At 40.8% G+C, this 18,048-nt stretch overlaps 1 protein-coding gene and 1 long non-coding RNA gene across 2 annotated transcripts in view; one reads left to right on the top strand and one right to left on the bottom strand.

Moving 5' to 3' along the window:
- LOC135196147 (uncharacterized) overlaps window positions 1-18,048 on the top strand; it is an 805,200-nt gene that overhangs the window by 777,212 nt on the left and 9,940 nt on the right. Inside the window, 11 exon segments of the mRNA XM_064222701.1 lie at window positions 8,502-9,291; window positions 9,867-10,021; window positions 10,190-12,177; window positions 12,362-12,490; window positions 12,625-12,810; window positions 13,032-13,154; window positions 13,313-13,555; window positions 13,752-13,868; window positions 14,118-14,246; window positions 14,249-14,392; window positions 15,287-16,034. Of these exon segments, the coding sequence (XP_064078771.1) occupies window positions 8,675-9,291; window positions 9,867-10,021; window positions 10,190-12,177; window positions 12,362-12,490; window positions 12,625-12,810; window positions 13,032-13,154; window positions 13,313-13,555; window positions 13,752-13,868; window positions 14,118-14,246; window positions 14,249-14,392; window positions 15,287-16,034 (4,579 nt within the window). The 5' untranslated portion in view covers window positions 8,502-8,674.
- Window positions 15,777-18,048, bottom strand: part of LOC135196148 (uncharacterized) — a 98,781-nt gene continuing 96,509 nt past the window's right edge. Inside the window, exon 2 of the long non-coding RNA XR_010310335.1 lies at window positions 15,777-15,953. This is a non-coding gene — a long non-coding RNA (uncharacterized LOC135196148). The remainder of the gene's footprint in view (window positions 15,954-18,048) is intronic.

The raw sequence follows: 18,048 nt of genomic DNA, 5'->3' as shown, positions 1-18,048 counted from the left end.
CTCTCTCTCTCTCTCTCTCTCTCTCTCTCTCTCTCTCTCCCCGCCCCTTCTCTCTCCGTTTTTCATACGAACAGCCGAGTTTCGTCTCTTGTACTTTAATGTAAGAGCTTCTGAAAAGTTTTTTTTTTCTTTTTTTTTTAATTGTAAAGATGGGAGTCTTGCAATGGATGTACATCCTCACACACGTGCTTCTAATACAGCAGCTCTATTGCCTTTGTTTTCGCCACAGAAGCCTCGACTTTGAAGGAAGAAGAAAAACGGCGAGAAAGAGGGACTGGTCGGTCGGTCGTCTTGGTTCACCATCAGTCATGTCCTTGCATCATCCTGCACCTTCTTTCGCTGCTGCCTCAAGTATCTGACGGTGCATCTCTTGACCCTTTCTCATTTTTCGTGTTCTCTGGGACGTTATTTTAGGTTTGCTTCTGTGACTTGATTTTATGCTTGCTTATGGTTAGGAGTTGGCCTTTTGATATGCCCGATTTTTGTTATCGATGTTTATAATCATCCATTGGAAATTATCTGCCCGTTTATTTAGTCTTTATGCAGTCCCCATCCTGCGCCAGTGAATAAAATGTGCCAGATTTTTTTTTTCTTTTCTTTTTTATGTTGAGCGGCCAACGGCAGCGCTCGCTCACTCTCTTCTCCCCGTCTCTCAAACCGTTAATGGTGGGAGGTGGCGACAAACGCTACTGACGGTCGGTGCTAGGTCAAGAGAAGGGAGACGAAAGAAGAGAAAAAACTTGGAAAGGAAAAAAGCAAAGAGGCATCAGCTACGGCATCGTCTTCGTCGTCTCCCTGTTGGACGTAAAGACCCGCTCCACCCACCATCCCCACCACCGCCGCCGCCGCTGCTACCCCCATTTGCCCCCACTAAAGTTGGCGACCGCTAACTTTTGGCGGCGCCTAAAGTTGGCGGGTACGAGGTATACGTGCCTCCTGGCCAAAGTTTCTGTCGCCGTCGGAACACACGAACCGGCTCTCTGAAGCCTTCGACCCATTAATGTCGCCCCCGCTGGAGTCCTCACTTCTCTGCCCTCTCCCCTGCCTACTGATGACCCCCCCCCCCCCTACACACACACACACACACACTCTCTCTCTCTCTCTCTCCATCAGCGAAAATAATGAGGTAAAAATGGTTGTGAGTAGAGGCTCCGTGAGTGGGAAAATGGTATGGGATGCATTAAAGTGTTTCGTCTGGTCTCGTGATGATTTATTATTATCGCTCGATTAGTATTTTAGCGAGGCAATATCATAAAAGTTATCCCATGGATTTGATGCTTTTCAAATCATTATTTTCCACCCGGAAACATGAATTTAATTAATTGCTAACGAGGAATGTTTAATGAATACCATTGAAGGCATATATATATATATATATATATATATATATATATTATATATATATATATATATATATATATATATATATGACTCACTATTTAAATGAAGAGATAGAGATGCGGGGTGGATGGTTGGGCGTAACAGATGATGTTTGTCGTAGTGTGGGTTGCACGGGTGGCGACTAGAGTCTTCTACTGACAGCAATGTGTGGTGGCCAGGCAGGCACCGCCACCCCTCTATCCCCCCCCCACCCCCCCCCTCCCCCTCCTCAGGCGCCTACCCATCACCATCCTCTACTTGCTGCCTTCCTCCCCCACCCTCCCCTCCCCACTCTTACCCATTTCCACCACACACACCCATCCACCGATAACCTTCTGGTGCTTTCCCTCGTGGCCATCACTCACTCACCCCCAACAGACCTCACACCCACTACAGCATGTCCCTCCCCAATACCTCCCCCGTCTCTCTCTCTCTTTTTTTTTCTTCTTGGTTTTTTCTTCTTCCTCCAACAGTTCTGGCCTCTTAGCTTATTTCGTTTTCTGCAGCGCCCTCTTATAAGAGCCTTTTGAGTAATCCAAATGATCGAATTCGCTTGAGGTTCATAGACTTGTACTACGTTGACGTAAATAATATACGTGCTATGCTATGCACACCGCTGAAAATACTCGCTCTTATACGCAGCGCTTTATTTTTAACTTTAAATTTTCATGATAGATTGTCGCATAATCTCTCTCTCTCTCTCTCTCTCTCTCCTCTCTCTCTGGCTAAATATCGGTGCCCTAGCAGCTGCCACTCTGCTCTGCTCTGCTCCTCAGGTCACGAAACGCAGCAGTGTCACTCCCCCTCCCCTCCCTCCGTCTCGAGTCATAGAGTCAGTTCGTTCAGCCTTATTTATTCGAGCCGCACATGATATACCGTACCATTAAATAGCGCACAAGCGCGCTCCAGCAAATTCGGTGCTCGCATTTAAACGGGCGCTCTTCTACGCCCCCCCCCCTTCCTCCCACATTTGCTCGCTTCTGCGTATCCCACCCCTCTTCTCGTCTGGTCTCCCTCCCCCTTCCACAACATATGGGATAATAACCTGTTGCATAGAGAGAGAGAGAGAGAGAGAGAGACTGACCAGTTTTGTTGTGCTGCAAGAGCGCCCGTCACGTTGTCGAGAGAGCAAGTTCGTTTGTGCGTCCACCTGATTGTATTTGGTGACGCAACAGAAGTCACCCCCACCCCCCCCCCCACCTCTCTCTCCTTCTCTCTCTCTCTCTCTCTCTCTCTCTCCTCTCTCTCTCTCTCAGCGCGACATTTGCTTTCTTTCCCACAGCCCGCATACTTTTCCCAGTTTTTTCTCTTTTTTTTTTTCATCTTGTGGAGTTTCTCCCGTCTCTGTTATTTGGCGTGGTTGTCCATCGGTAGAAGCGTCCGCAAAACAGTCGTCTCCTGTGTTTATCAGATAGTGAATGTTCAGAAAAAGAATATAGTTTGTCCGCACGCGCGCGCAGCGCGCGGCACACACACACACACAGATATCATATATATATATATATATATATATATATATATATATATATATATATATATATAATATAATATATATATATTTCCCAAGGCAACAACTTTCTCCGTCATCAGAAGCAGCTGCGTCGTGTCAACGCCAACCAGCCCCATCTGCATAACCGTCTTCCTTCCACGCGTATGCCCCTCTCTCTCTCTCTCTCTTCTACCGCCATCAGCCACAACTTTAATTGCTCTACCGGTTGCTGCTGGGTAATTGGCGTCGTGGTATGCGCACTTAATGCGTCCATCGTTAATTGTAATTGGCGTACTTTGCTTTTGTAATCGGTGTGGCTCCCATAACCGATTATCGTTGTTTGGCTTAGCTTAGGGGCTTTGTCCTGAATTAAGTTGTATAAATTATTTGAGCAGAAACTCTATTTCTATTGAGACGTACGGTTGCAAATCTGTATTAGCATCCTAAATACTCGTGGGCCTTGATTGAGTTTGTATATTGTTTTTGATAGTGTACTGCCATGCTTATTAAGCAGGGAGAGCTTTCGTAGTAGGACTATGACTCAGTGACTGGGCGCTCCTTATAGGGGGTTTTGTGAATGTAAACACAGTTCCTGTGTTAATTGTGGCCGCTACTTTTCGCAATTAAGTCTTAACGGATTGCTGGCATTAGTTTATTATTTCATCGAATTCTCCATTGTTCTTCAGTTCGTTTTTAACGATTGTTCTTTGTTTCCGGTCAGTGTAGCACCTTGTATCACAGTATTTTTGCAGTGAGAGTGATTATTCCTTGTAACTTTTTTTCCGAAATGGTTTTCCCTTCTGAATTTTAATTTATTTGGCTGTCAGGTCTTATGGGTAATTTGCCATCGCGTTTTAGAGACCCATTGTTTACCCAATACCTAACTTTGGAAATGATTTTTTTTTTTTTTTCTTTTTCTCCAACCATAGGTCAGGTGGTTCATCATATTCGATGTTTCTCGATTAATCTTAGTCATTTGGCTTCTGCAATGTACTCCTACCTATATAGTTTTCACCGTCATTTTTTTTATTATTATTATTTTGCGAGTTCTGCAGATCTTGTGTTTGCTTTTGCCTCTGGTATTTTTGGCTAATCGAATGAATTTTGTAGAATTACCATTTCCCGGTCCCTACATAGTCTGTTTAATGTATGTAAATGGATTTCGGATATTAACGAAGATTTCTTAATATTTTTCCTTCTGTCTTAATTTCTTTTTTGTACTGTGAAACATTTAAATAATGACATTTGGCTAAGAAGGGTTCATTTCTAGTAGTAGTCAGTTACATGTAATTTTTTTTATTGATGTGGAATTCAATGTATACTTGTTTTTGTTGTGAAGCGAGGTGCACTGCTGACATGGCATTGTGATTGAATGATATTTCCGTTGATGACGAAATGCGAAGTGATTTGAAATGATATAGCCGTCACCCCAGGTATCCGTATTTTCCTAACCAAACTTCTTCGTACCTTCACCTTTTCTGGTGTCGCTTCGTTTCAGTGTCTGTACCCTTTTTCCGTTCGACTTTTGCATCCCTTTTCATCCGAACATTGGTTTTTGTACGGGTTTCCTCTTATGAATTTTCTTCCTTTCATTTTTTCAGTTCCATATGTATTCACCCCTCCCCTTCCTTATTTCTTTTCTTATCTTTTTCCCCTCTTTCAATTTACTCACCCCTGTTACTTCTTTCGGTATTCTTTTTATCGTTTCTTTTCTTGCAGCCGCGCCTTTTCACTCCTCCTTTCCTCGTCTTGTGGCGCAAATAGTAGCACGCTCAACTGACAGTCGAGGAGTCGCGTTCGTTTCGGGAACGAGGACGGAACGCCTGAGACTTATTTCTCCGGAATTATTTTATACCTTTATTGACGTGACCAGTGAATTTGTGTACCTCTTTGTTCTCCACTTTTAAGGATCTTATCTGTGAGGAGAAATAGAAGCAAGAGAAATGGTAAGGAGGATGTTAAGCCGCCCCCCGCCCCCCCTCTCTCTCGTCCCAGGTGAAACTAGTCATTGGACACACTTGTTTAAGGATAAAAAAATTTCAAATGTTTGGGATCCAACATGGAAAAGTCTACGGGAAACGCGAACCATAATTGAAGTTATGTTCGTATTCCAAAGACTAAAATCTACCGTAGATGTCGCGTCATTGACGTTCGTGGATTATCATTATAGTCATTCTGTTAAATGAAATGCGTTTTCGACGATTAGTGTAGAGGATGACGTCTCTTATATATAATTAACAAAAGACGTACTTCAGAAAACGGCGGGAAGTAGGAGATGAGGTTGTCGTGCAGGTGTTTACGTGTGTGCATATTTAAATACCATCACCAGCTCGGCTGCTGTTAGTGGCACATAGCACCCTCCCTCCCTCCCCTCCGTATCTCTTCAGCACAAGCCAGCACTAGTCTTCTACCACCTGCTTTCCTTCCCACGAGTGTGGTACGGCAGAGCCTATTTGCTACCAACCACCTTCCCACAGATATATGTGTGGCCTGTTCCGGCGGCCTTTGTCATCTGTCTGGTCTTCTTCAATTCGTGTTATTGTTAATACGTTTATCATTCGAGTCAACGCGAACGATGTTATGCTTTGTCATTTTTTTTTTCTTACAAGCAAAGCCAGGCTTCGTCATCTGTTTCAGAGTAACATTTCTCCCGAGACATATTACAGAAGTTGGCAAGTCATGTGTTGCATCGATTGTTGCAAAATGAAATCTACAAAAATTGTTACAGTTATATTTGAGTGCCTGCATAATGTCAGCCTTCTGAAAATGCAAAAGTAATGAACGTTTGGGATGATACCTTTCTCTTGTTTTTATTGACCTAGAGGACATAGTTGTCTGGAATGAGGCCTAGGTATAAAGCCCGGCTGAGAATTCCTTTTCAAGTAGTCAGATATTTCGAAGAAATTTCCATTTCTTTCATCGAAGACATTTCTTGAAACTGCTATGACTAAAGTTGGATACAGTGAACAGTGTTGAGAAGTGTTATTAACAAAGAGAAAGAAACAAATATTCCGTCGAGTTGTTAGGAGGGTTTCTTGATACGGGGGATAGGGGAGGGATAGCATAAAGATCGTGTCTTGGTTTAGTGTGGAAGGCAAAGAAGGCTAAAAGTGTGTCGGGGAAGTGGATGGGGGGTGTGTCAGTAGAGGGAAGGCAGGTTTTTGAGGGTGGTTGAGGGGGGGTGAGGTCAGGGTAGGGGGTGAGTGTTGTGATGGTGGCAGGTAGGAGGAGGTCTGGAGAATAGGTGGGGGGAGGGGTATTCAGAGAAGAGCTCCCGGACACGACCATTCTAGCGCGTAAATTAACGACCCAGAAGAAGTGGAGTGCAGCGGTTTTTCCCCAGCGGCTGTAGACGCGCACCTCCGTCGCCTTCTGCTTCCTCTATTTCCCTCTCTCCGCCTTTCCTCCTCCTCCTCCTCTTCGTCCATCTCTTTCGTTTTCTCCGATCCTCGTCTCTGTCCCTGGGCGCCGCCCTCTTCCTTCCTCTTACGGTAGTGTAGCCTCTCCTAGACCAGGGTCCCACCCACCCGCCCGCTCCTCCATCTCTCCCTTCTTTTTAAGCGAACGTTGGGCACCAAAAAATTTTCCTCATATTTTTTCGAGAAAGATTTTTTTGTTCCCTTCTTATTACGTCATCACATACAAATTGGTGCCTCTCCCTGTATTGGTATTTAGTGCATTTATTCTGCAAAATGTTGGTTTGTATTTACGCGTTAAATTTACTTTCATTTTTTTTGTATAAATATTGCCGTTCGGTCTCCATCTCACAGTTTTGTCATCCGTTAGTTTATCGGCCTAGTCCAGGAGCTCGTCTTTGTTTCCAGGGGTTTCAGCCGGGAGGAGGCGGCGGCACCGCTCGCAAGAGCTCCCAGCAACAGCTCCTGCTAGATTTTCTTACCGAGAGTTTCGGAGAAATGTATATTCTTACGTTTATCATTGACAATCTTCACTTTTTACGTAAAAGTTTCTTCTCGTCTTACATAAATGTTCTTTGATATAAGATAGAACCACTGCTTGTGTTATTAGTTCAAGAAAAGAATGACAGGCATCCAAATTTTGTATCACGCGTTTCATTTTAGATTCACAAAGATTTTCAAGTTGGTTTTTGTATGTCGCGGCATATTCCAGTCGTTACGGCCAGTTCTTGTGCCATTACAGTTAACAAGTGACGTAGCCAGTGTCACAATTTTCCGCGGGGAAAGAAATCTTGACACCAAATACGAATTCTAGATTTATTAACTAAGTAGAGAATCAAGAAGAAACGGGTGATTCTGTCACAAGATTTTCAGCTGTAGTATTTTTTTTGCAAGCGGACGTTTGAACTAGAACAAAATATTAATTTACGAAAAGACTTAAGACCTGTCAGTTTGTGATGGTTAGGTCAAGCTTCAACTCTGTGAGTCATCGTGCAAGTTAGCAACGCATACCTCTTCTTGGCGTTATTTTAGTACTATTCTGTTGTTATCACCCCTTCCTTATTACCACTGAAGAAACCACGTGCCGATTTTAAAAGCGAGAAAGAACTGCCCACAGTAGACTAGCAGTCTGTATGATATAAAAAACGTGACAGAGCGCTGGTTCCTAGAAAATGTGGAAAAAGATACGTGTTGAGAATTATGTACTTGTACTACCTTTTGGTTTTTAAAATGCGTCTTGTACTTATTTTCATTTATTTTAAAGTTGGTCTGCATACACTATATAATTAATCTTATGCTTTGTAACTTTTAGCATGACCTTCGGCCAAACATCCTGTTAAATAAATCTACGGTTCTCATTCGTAACATTTCACTAACAAACCTTTTGTCTGCTCTGTTTTTGGGGTAAATTTTAGTAAGTGCATCATCATCATTATTATTATTATTATTATTATTATTATTATTATTATTATTATTGTTGTTGTTGTTGTTGTTGTTGTTGTTGTTGTTGTTTAAAATAAGTTACTATTTTAATGATGTTGTGGTTGTTGTTTAAAATTCCAAACTGATGCTTTCTTATGTATGAAGCTTCTCTTTATGATAATTACTTATTAACAAGGAATTAATCCGTCGTTATTGATGAAGTTTTATTACTTAAAACTTATTTTCTAGTTTGAACATTAGCAAAGTAGGAAAATTTTAAGTGAATCTTGGAGCAGTTCATAGAAGCACTAAAACAGTAATGGTCTTTTTTCATTAATATGTAAAGCCACCCTCCCCCGTCCCCACCATCCATGGAGTCCTGGAGTTTCCCCACTCTACCATTTCCCTCACCAGAAGCGGTAGTTCGCTCCCCAACACTGCGACCGCAAATGGACACATATCGACCCTGAGGCACTTAAAGCTCATACCTCCGTGTTATTTTATATGGTATGAACTGTACGGATAGAAATTCTTGTAGCCTCTGTTACCCCTTTTTTCCATTGCTGGCCATTCACAAAGAAAATGGAACATGTAAGTCATACACTATTTTTCAAGTGAATGGCCTCAGGATAATAACTGTAAACATTCCATATATTCAGCTTTACTATGAACATCAAATGTCATTTTTAAAAAAATTCAGTCATATTCTTGGTGTTGAATGAGTGTCTTCATGCACAATGTAGGTATTGAGTTTAAGGTTTATGATGAGTAATGGTCATTCATTTTCTTTACAGCTTGCACACAAAAAGCCTTGAAGAACCACTCGATGTAGATCACAAACTGTGCAGACGGGATCCTTGGCGAGTGTGAGGCGGTGTTGTCCAACGAGGCTTCCCACACCCCCTCTCTCCCATCCCAGTACATCACGTGGGTTCCTCGGGTCCCCATTCGACAGCTTTGAGATAACATGGAAAGTGGTGCCAGGTCACTCCTCCCTGATAGAATGGAAGGCCCAAAGCCGCATTTTCCAATAAGATTAGATGACAGTGCCACCTCCATGTTGCCCGACCGGGGCAAATCGCCCCTCACTCTTGCGATTGATGCCACAACCACTCAGCTCAACTCAGTCGCCGAAAGCTTCAAGACACATTTCCCCCATGGAACTGATGGAACAAAGTCATTCCTCTTACAAAACCTGGAAGGGACGATGGCCCTCTTGGCTGCTAGAGGTGTCGATGCACCCTATCCAATCGCCTTGGATGGACTGAGGCCATTCCTACCGTATGGAAGCAGTGGTGAGAGTGTCAAATCGTACCTGCTGGAACGTTTGGACAAGCCCCACAAATCCGTCCGGGACAGAAAAGATATCAAGTGCAGTGGAAGCGACAGGACGACGACAACGACATCGTCCTCTTCCGTGGCTACATCAGTGGGCGGAGATATTAAAAGGTTCCATCACCATCATCATCATGACAGGTCAAGAGAACACAAAAGTAGCAACAGTCATTCTATCAAGAAAGTACCGTTGCCAAAATCCCAGTTGTCCAACCCTCGTCACGATGCCAATCTTACCCATGCTATCAGGTGGGAATTATCTGGCAATGCAGAAATTTTATTTTAGTGAAGCAAATATTTTATAATAATTTATTTTTTCTAAACATTTTATTTTAATTTGATAAAATTCCTGGTTTTCTGTTTAATGCTGATTGTTTACCTTTTGTACAATCTATTTAAGTGTTGCTTGTCAGATATTAATTTTCAGAAAGTACTGTTACATTTAAAGATTCAAGAAATCATAATTTTATTGGAATACAGTTATTGAAAATAAGACACCACAGTATGAAAATAAACACTTGGGTACAATGCAATGAATTAAGCATGGTAAAAACATATGGTCTTATGCTTTGTTACCCATTTATAACAGTCATTTCTAGTTATTATTTGTACTGCTTCTACTGCAATAATAGTAGTTGTGATCAACAATAAAATTTAAATACTTTAGTTTTTCAGAACTGAACCATTAATATGCTTTTCAAAGTTGCATTATCTTTGTTCTGTTCTTTGTTACCATCTAACATAAATACAGAATATGTGTGTGTGTGTGTTGAACATGAATTTTCAGTTTGTCAATGAATCCTGGATACTTACTGGCATTACAGGGAACTGCACGATGAGGAGTTTGGTTTGGATGCTGTACTCCTAGCTGAGGGTGGTCACGTAGGAGCTCACTGTGCAGTACTGGCTGCAGCATCTCCTTTCTTGAAGACCATCCTCCTTCATGCTAATGATCACCCAGCTATCATATCTGTCACTGGTAAGATTCATGTTCTCTGCAAGTTTCTAGAAGAGCCAATTTTTCATATTTGGTTTTATGGGCTTTTCAAATTAGACACATATATCTATATATATTGTATATTATACATCTGTACTCATATATTTAATCTTTTTCTAGCTTAAGTCTCATTTGAATTTAATCTTCCAGGTACATCATTTTCAACTCTTCAGTCTCTTGTCACCTGTCTGTATACAGGGAACATTCCAAGTGGTGCTAGTTTGTTTCATCTCATAGAAGCTGCTAAGTTGCTTAAGATGGACGAGTTAGCTGCAGTACTGCAGAAAACATATTTTGCTCAAGGGGGTTCATTAGACCTACCTCCCAAGTCACAGCAATTGATATCATCAAGTCAGCGGTCTACAACCACAACAACTGCTAGCCTCCAGCAGGGTCTCATTACTTCTCAAGAGCAGCAACCAGAAAAGTTTGGCAAGAAAGTTCGCAGCAACAGATTAGATCAGATTCTCTATCAGAAACTGAATGTGAATCACCTGGCCCCATCAGATATTCCTGAACAACCACCACCTCACCCTCCTCCTTCCCTAGTGCCTCCCTCCCAAGAATCCTCAAGAGTGCCTCCTCTCTTTGACGCATCCCGAGTGCCTATCCTTGAAGCCCCCAGAGTGCCTCCTCCTGACCATGGTGGCATACTAGGTGAGCTCCTCACAAAGGCAGATCCTTTGAGGTCTATATTTTCCAATCCCAGCATATATTCTGGCATACCTGATCTTTCTTTTGAGGCTTCAAGAGCATCTACCCTTAAACCACTTAACCTCTCGAAATCTAGCAAGGCTGAGACATTGACCTCTTCTGCTGCTTCCACCGTATCTTCCTCCACTTGTACTACTACAGCTATCCTTAGTTCGACTACCACCAGTTGTAGCCCTTCCTCCACTATGGCATCAAGCCTGGCTTCACAAACTGATCTAACCTTGGCTGGATTAACATCATTGGCTCCAACTCTCCCTGGTAACATGCCTGGTCTCTTAACTCCTCTCACTCCCTCTAATATCTCATCTATGATCTCACCATCTGCTTTAGTTTCCTTATCTACTACTTCTGCACTTGCTTCTTTCGGAGCACAGCACTCGGCCATCACATCAAAACCTAAAAGTTCGTGTGGAAATGGAACCAGTCGAAGTCGCAGCACCACCAAAAGTATTTGCAGTGGCAGGAGTAGCAGTAGCAGCAGTACAAACACTACCAGACCAGGTGACAATAGTGGGACTCCTAGTCATAGTTTGCCACTGTTGTACACTTTGAGAAGTGGAATGATGACCCCTGAAATGGCAAAAGAAGTATATGAGCAATTGAAGATTAATCCACAATTGTCAACCCTTGCTGGATTCAATATCAACAGTATCCCTAACTTGGCAAGTCTTAGTAGTTCAGCCAGTCTTCAGAATTTGGCCAATCTTCATAATTTGTCTAGCCTCCAAAGCTTCCCCACCATATTCCCATTCTTGGCATCAGCTACTGAAAATTCACAAATAAATACTGTTGAGAGCAGTGGTAGTGTTGTACATGATAATAAAGTAATAACACTTTCACCCACCGAACCACCGTCAAATGATTATAATGTAACTGTAAATTCAACATCTGTAAATGCCAACAATTTAAGCTCAAGTGTGATGACAGCCGAGGATGGTGTCTTGAACCTTAGCAGCAGTGCACAAACTGTACGTAGTGAATCTCCTGGTGTGACAACTTCAGTTGCTGTAGTGGCTGCTACATCTGCTAGCACAGAAGAAGCAACAATTCAAACAAGTGACAGTGTTGATCAGCCTACAGTTGTGAATGTATCCCCTTCTGAAACAAAAGAGGAGCAAACAGATTCATCTCCTCCAGAGGTTACCAATGTGTCAACAGGCTGTCAGACTGTTGGACTTATTGATCCCCCTGAAAATTGTGGTACTGTGGTAGTAGCTAGTAGTGACCTGAATTGTACACTTTCAAACGGTTGTTCAGTTTCAGAGGAGACAAAGGCCTCAATACTATCCGGTCAGCTAGATCCAAGCAATTTACCTTTACTCTTGATGACCTCTAATGGACCTTTAACTAGTATTTCACAGACACAGACAAATATTGTTGAGAACATTGAAACAACACCTGATGTCCAGGCTGTTTTGTCCAAGGTAAGTTGAAAAAATATTGTTATTTGCATGTTAGTGTAGTGGGTACTTATACATAATGAAATATGTCATAGGAGTTGCGTATTATGGATTCATAAGCATGAGACTTGTACATTTTGTAGATTACACAGGAAGAATTTATTTTATATTTTTTGATGATTTGAATAAAATTAATTTATTTCATCAGGACCCATCATTGATGAGTTCAGAAGGAGCTGATACTGGTGATGATACTAGCAGCATTGAGGTTGTTGATGAGATACCTGGTATTAGTCAGGCACTTCAGAATCGTAAAGCTATGTTCCATGCTGGGCATGTAAGTAATTTAAAGGTAATCTAAAAAAAATTTCATGTTTTTGTTCTATGATAATTTGAAAGTTGTCCTAGAAACTTGAAATGATTATGGATGGTAAGAAATTTAGACCTAATAAAAAGTATGTATCTCTGCAGATGGGTCGCAAAAGAAAAGGATGTGGAGACTGTGAGGGCTGTCAAGTAGTGGAGGATTGTGGCCAGTGTCGTTTTTGCCGTGACAAAGCAAAATTTGGCGGTCCTAACAGGCTTAAACAAGTTTGTGTATATAAGCGTTGTGTTCATGCAGAATTAGAACCTGAGGACTCAAAGAAAAAACGCAAGGTAATACAATATATTTGAGTCCAAATTTTATTCATAGTCATTGTTTGATGACATTTTGATTTCTCTAATTATTGCTACAGGTAGCTCTGAATACTTTTTCTCCTATAGATTAAATGAGTCAAGTTTCCGTAATATATATTGCAGCATTATGAAATCCATTAGTATGTCAGTAACACATGGTGTAAAAATAATTTTTGCCCCTTTGTACTTGGAAATTACAGAGCAGCGGAAAGAAAGGCCGTGGAAAATGTGGAGGCTGTGATGGTTGTCAGAGAACCACAGATTGCAACGAGTGTTATGCTTGTCTTCATAATGCAGCCACTCAACCCCCAGCTCGTAGAAAGGTAACCTTTTTTTTTCAATTTTGAAAACTAGTTCAGGTTGGTTACCTCTATTCTTATATGATTGCATAGCGGGGTTTCATTCTGTACTTTTTCATTTACCATCTTAGTTTTCCTTAAGTTACATAATTTATACCTAAACTGACATCATATTTCATCAGGTTTGTGAAATGAGGGTATGCGAACAGCAGCAGATGGAAGAAGTTCGTGCAACCCTCAGTGTTGCTGGGGAACCATCCCCGTATTCCACAGATTCTCTTATGGCAGAAGGCATTATTAGTTCTGGAACATCAAGCCCAACCCCAGATGGGCAGCCTAGTACTCACAATGATAAAATGAAACTCATGCGCAAAATGCTGAAAAAGAAGTTTGCCCAGCCATACAGTCGAGTAAGCCCCTCCAAGGTCAGTATTTTCATGGCCTTTTCAGTGATTTACTGATTATACTGGAGGTATGAGTGGTACAGATCATGGATGACAAAATTTCAGTAAACTGATAGATGTTATAGTTGGTACATTTTTCTGGTTATTGCTGGTATATTTTTCTGAATTTAAAGTAGAGGAAATTGATCAGTCACTCATAGCTACTGTTTTCTTTCAGGTACGAACTAAATATTACTGTGGGGAATGTCCTGGCTGTCAAACTACGACACCATGTGGAAACTGTCTTTATTGTGAAGATATGCCAAAGTTTGGAGGGCCTGGTAGATACAGACAGGTAAGGTTGATACATGGTAATGTTGAGATGCAATCACTTTGCTGTAAATTTCTTTTATCTAGCACATTTTCTTGGTCTGGAAAATTGTGGAGATGATTATATAACAGTGCAATAATTGTACCATACATTAATATTAAGACCTGTTACTTTTACAGTATACTGTGAATGTGACAACTTCTTCAATTATGCAGAGGAAGCACAGCATTCTTCTGTAAACATTGAGATGACTCAATTTTCCCACATTTTCAGAAATGTGTTAAGCAGTTGTGTGTGTATCATCCTCGTCTACAAGCACTGAAGCTCTCTAATCGTTCAAAGATTACATATGATGAACAACACATTTTGCCTGAGACACTCAATCACTTGGGGGGAAATGTGGTGCAATCGGACACGAGGAACCAATTGTAATAGGGTGTGATCTTCATCCTAATATTAAATCAGACACCGAATTTGATCACCTACGAGCTATGGAAAATGTAGAGACTGATCTCACTGAAGGAGAAGATAGCAATGCTGCCCTACATGTAAGTAGTACAGTAATCTCTTAAAAAAAACATCTATGTTGAATATCAACTGGTTACTGTTTCTTGGTTTTTATATTTACCTGAATCTCTGGCATATGGTGTTAATATTACTTGTATTCTGGTACTTTTATAATAAAGTAAAAAAATATTTGTTAAGTATGACATATGCATTTATATTGCTTCTAATTGTATCATTATCAATTTACTTCTTTTTCTTTTGTTGTTTGTTTTACACATTAAAGTCAGTGTTTATTTTATATGTATTGTATTCACATAAGTAGTAACATTTTTTAACTAATCATTTGGCGAGGTAAAACATCATCAAAGAAAAATAAGTTGCTCAGAGGTTTTTTAGCATTGTCTTTATTATGAAGGAAACAGGATTTATGACCTCAACAATTTTTGGCTTTGCAGCCATATTACTTGAGTAGGTTATATTTGTTCTTGTAAACTCACTGATTCTTTCAAAAGGCACATACACTTAACTAATTATTACTTTCACTCTGTCTCTGCTTAGTAAGTGTACTTGTAGAAATATATGAAATGGTTTCCCAAAATTTGTTGTCCATTAGTCATTAGTAGAACTGTTGACTTGATTGGCACATTCAAATACCATGTATATATATTAAAGAATGTAACTTTGCATATAAATGAAAGATTTTAATCAGGTTATTTCATTATATTTGGGTTGGGCTGCATTTTTTTTCAATCTTACAATTTTGCAATGTATGAACGAATAGGTAATTCTGCTCATGAGAAAATCTCATTATTTATCCTTCCTAGAAATTTCATATTATTGAGTGCATTGAAAGATTCGAGAGTAAACCTTCACATACTAATATTTTTATACTTATAGAATGGTTAAATTAATTGTACCAAATTTACCCCTCACAGGTTGAAACAATCTTAGAAGAACTCCCTATTGATAAACAAGGACCTATATTTGGTATAGAACACACTGCAAGTGAGAATTTAATCAACCCAGAGACAGTATCAGATGTATGTCCATCACCAACAAAGATGGAGGAAAATGATGACAGTGATGATACTCCAACTGTTGTAACTTCCAATCCTGAACCTGTTCTTCCAGTGGTTGTTGATGATACTGATACACTAGATTCCACACCCCAAGTAATAGCTCCTCCAACTGAAACCATACCTACTCCAGAACCTGTCTGTGAGTCTCCCCCTCCTACAGCTACTCAGCCTCCACTTCCCACATATTGTACACTTCCTATGCCATCTGTATCTGAAACAAACACCGCTCCTGTATCTGTTCCATCTGATTCTGACGTTAATGTAGTGGCTGTTTCAAATATCCCAACCCCACCTGCAGTAAGGTCTCCCACACCGACAGACCATAAAGAAGGTTCTGGCATTGATATTGAGGTAGAGGAATTAGAGGAAGATGTTGATGATGATGACGACGAGGCTGGTTCTGATGCCTCTGATGTCCCCTCACCTCCATCTACACCATCGCCACCTGCTAGGTCTAGAGGACGGGGACGTCAAAGAGGGCGAGGTCGTCCTCAGGGTAAAACCAGTAGGCATCTTACTACTTCTGCAAAGAAAGAGAAGGTTATGAGAAGAGGACGCAGGCGTAGGACCACAAGATTTACACTGGAGCCTGATGATAACTCTGGTTAGTTCCAGAAAAGTATTGAAAATTAATTTTAGATTTTCAAGTTTTGTTGTACTTAAGCCATAATTCATTTTTGTTAAGTTGCCAACATTTTCTGTTTTTTTAACTGACCAAATATCCATCCTTTCAGCAAAGTGCTGTTAGTTTACCAATATGAAAATGATAGTCATCATTTGTAACCTAAATTCACTTTAGATTTTTTATGGCAGATCAGTGCAGAGAAATGTACCTCTTTAAAGAAATGTGTAAATAGTAAATCAATCTTGTCTTATTATACTGTAATAGTATTAATGTATAGCTACAATTACAATACTACAAACCAAATATGTTTATTAATTGAAATTGGTACTGATTAGAGAAATTTTAGTTGTTTGAAAAATTTTTAAATGAAACAATGGGGAGAAAAAGTGCTAAAGCAAAATAATTAGTACAATTATATATTTTATACCAAAACGTAGAGCAAATATAGAGAGGGAGCTTTAACACAAAGATCTATATATAATGTATGTGGGTCAAGTAAGTAAAAGACGTTTTGTGAGAAGTTGATAAGAGAGAAAATTGGGTCATGAGTGGAAAAATGAATAGAAATGCAATGTATGTGTTAGATGCATTTTGACTGCCAGGTGGTTGTTTAAGGACATTTGGCATTGGGTTAAAATTAGTATGGGTTCATTCATGGGTGTTTTATGTTTCTTGGGCTTTTTATTTTGTTCCTACACAAATACAAACCCTAGGTCTTTACAAATGGAAATATCTTTAGTGGAGCTGGAAAACCAGCCATTCAATCTAACAAGATTGTTAGGTAGTTAACTGCCAGATGGTCGGATGGGTGATACCCACCCTTCCGTCACCCAGCGGATGGTTGATACCCACCCTTCCGTCACCCAGCACATTCACTTACCTCTGGCCGTCACCTGATTCACGCATTCTCGTTCTGTTCTGCCTGCCTACTGGTTTTTGCCATACCATCTGAGTTTCTTTGCCTCTTCTTTTCTTGTGTGATTCTTGTGCATATTGTGTTTTTAAATACAGGCAGTCCTCACTTACTGGCAGCATCTTGGTTTTAAAGTGCTTGGCTAACGATGATGTTAACCAGATTTTTGCCGTCAAAAAGTCGTTTATCAGTGTCAGTTACTGGTTTATAGGTGCCAATAAATGGTTAACGAAGCCTTTAAGCAGTTGATCAGCACTTACGCCTTCATGAATGCCATTTATTACCATAATTATTGTGATGTTCTGGTTAACAACAATTTTCGGTAATTGACATTCGACCGGGATTTCCCTTCAGTGTTAAGAGACAGTCTCTGACTAGACTTTTTCAGTTTCGGGGGAGATTCAACATTCGCAAGGGAGCTTAGGGAACTTTGGTTCTCCCTGGGTCTCCCCACAGAGCCGTCAGTAAGGGGGTTGATATCATACCTCAGTACCACTAAATTTACCCCTGTGACTGCTGCTTCTACAACCATGACTACAGCCATGGTAATGTACCCCATGTTGATTCGATCGACCTCCATACTCCCTCCAATATCCTCCTCCTCAGAGAATGTTCTCCAGGCCTTGATGGAGAAATACTAATGAGACAAGAAGAGACCTCGCAGTGTCTTCATCATTAATGAGTTCACCTCCCGTTCTTCTTCCAAAGGTCCCGTTATGCAGGCAGCCTGGAGAAAGAAGGTCACTTCTCTATCATAAGAAGGCCCATAGGCAGCCCCTGTACAATGCAGTGCTCTGCAGACCTATGTGACGTGGGAGCTACAGGTGGATGAGTCTCCAAGGGTACCTGTCACCAATACTGGTCCTCAGAAGTCACCTTCAAAGGCCACTAAAGAACCTTCTTTCTCTGCAGCTGTTGCATGGGGTTCTAAGGAAACTTGTGTCGTGGCTGCTGCGCATATGTGGGGCTCCACAGAGACCAGCATCGTCAATGGTATATGAATTTCTACAAAACCTAGCATGACGTGACCGTTACCAGTTCCAGTACATCTTCATTAACTGGTAAAGGTTCTTCTACCGC

This window comes from Macrobrachium nipponense, chromosome 17 (genome assembly GCF_015104395.2).
Source record: "Macrobrachium nipponense isolate FS-2020 chromosome 17, ASM1510439v2, whole genome shotgun sequence".
Taxonomy (NCBI): domain Eukaryota; kingdom Metazoa; phylum Arthropoda; class Malacostraca; order Decapoda; family Palaemonidae; genus Macrobrachium; species Macrobrachium nipponense.
Note: the sequence above shows the minus strand (reverse complement) of the source record. Positions and strands in the feature narration are given on the sequence as shown.